Source organism: Rhinolophus ferrumequinum, chromosome 6 (genome assembly GCF_004115265.2).
Source record: "Rhinolophus ferrumequinum isolate MPI-CBG mRhiFer1 chromosome 6, mRhiFer1_v1.p, whole genome shotgun sequence".
Taxonomy (NCBI): domain Eukaryota; kingdom Metazoa; phylum Chordata; class Mammalia; order Chiroptera; family Rhinolophidae; genus Rhinolophus; species Rhinolophus ferrumequinum.
In genome coordinates, this window is record NC_046289.1 from 62,509,525 (window position 1) to 62,510,918 (window position 1,394).

At 51.6% G+C, this 1,394-nt stretch overlaps 1 protein-coding gene across 1 annotated transcript in view; it reads left to right on the plus strand.

Moving 5' to 3' along the window:
* TGM7 (transglutaminase 7) overlaps nucleotides 1–1,394 on the plus strand; it is a 21,302-nt gene extending 19,908 nt beyond the window's left edge. Inside the window, exons 12-13 of the mRNA XM_033107626.1 lie at nucleotides 855–988; nucleotides 1,232–1,394. Of these exons, the coding sequence (XP_032963517.1) occupies nucleotides 855–988; nucleotides 1,232–1,391 (294 nt within the window). The 3' untranslated portion in view covers nucleotides 1,392–1,394. The remainder of the gene's footprint in view (nucleotides 1–854; nucleotides 989–1,231) is intronic.

Sequence of the window (1,394 nt, forward strand, 5' to 3'; positions counted from 1 at the left end):
ATATTTTGTTTGAGTTCCAGAGAAGTCAGGAGGTGTTCTTCCTTCTTGATTCTCTGGTTGAGCCAGAACATAACCATAATAGGATCTGGGTGGTCAGAGCTCATTTCATTTCCACATGTGTTTACCAAATATCCATCATTTGGCTGGCAGTACCCTGGGCACCAGGCTCTAGAAGTGAGTAGAATCTCTGCCGCCCACTCACAGGCCAAGGTCATGCTGCCTGTGACACAGACCTCACACGTGATCCATTGAACCCACGTGGAAAAATTCAGAGTGTGTCTGCTGATGTATATGAAGACAGAGCAGCATGGGAGGAAGATCCTGGCTGGGGTCTGGGACATCTGGGTCAGGTCTCGGCTCTGCCACGAATATGTCCTGTGACCTTGGCCTCAGAATGACATCACTGATAGCAAGTGGATGGCACACATGACACCATTTCCTAATCCCATGCCTGTGTCGGACGCTCCTAATCAATGACTCTCCCACTGACTCTGGATTTGTCCCAGGATCCTTGTTAGCACAACTTATTAGCCACGAGCGATGGATCGGAACTAGCACTGACATTGAAATCTAATGCCATCCTGAACTAGCAGCTGGAAAGGGAAATAGATTTCAACTTGGTACCAATTCCCAGTTGTTGGTGGCTTCTTGAAGCAATGTGACCTCCTAAGACAGGCCAGGACACGTGTTAACCTTGAGTACTCTCAGCTCATATTCTTTTCCCCCAACGTAGTGTCTTACTTCTAAATAAAGAGTCCCTGGTGGTCCACAGAAGGATGGGGAGTGAGGTTCCTGAATGGGAGTGCAGAAATGAGGCCAGCTGCCCACGATATCCCTGTTGTCTCTCCGCACAGGTGTCTGAGAGGGCTGAGGTGGGCAAGGCACTGAGCGTCCACATCACCCTCACCAACACCCGGACGGTGGCTCTGAGTCACTGCACAATGGTGCTAGAGGGAAGTGGCCTCATTCATGGGCAGATAGCTAACGAGTAAGTGTGATCACCATTCACCTGTCACATGCTGGTCTCTGATACGTGGTACCTCGTGGGGCACAGGATGGTCCTGAGTGTCCTGGATGGGGCCTCCTTGGACCCACTTTTCCACCCTCTTCGGGGTAGGTAGGCTCTGTAGTGTTGGGAGGTGGGAGGTGCTTACCAACCGAGAAGGGAAACCAGATCACCCACCCCAGCACTTACTCCTTGAGGCTCTCACAGGCTCTTTGTGACTTTCAGCCTTGGGACTCTGGCGGCCGGAAACACCATCCAAATTCACCTGGACCTCTACCCCTTCAAAGCTGGACACCGCCAGCTGCAAGTACTCATCAGCAGCAACGAAGTCAAGGAGATCAAGGGCTATAAGGCCATCTTCGTATCTGCAGCCAGGGCTTCCTGAGCC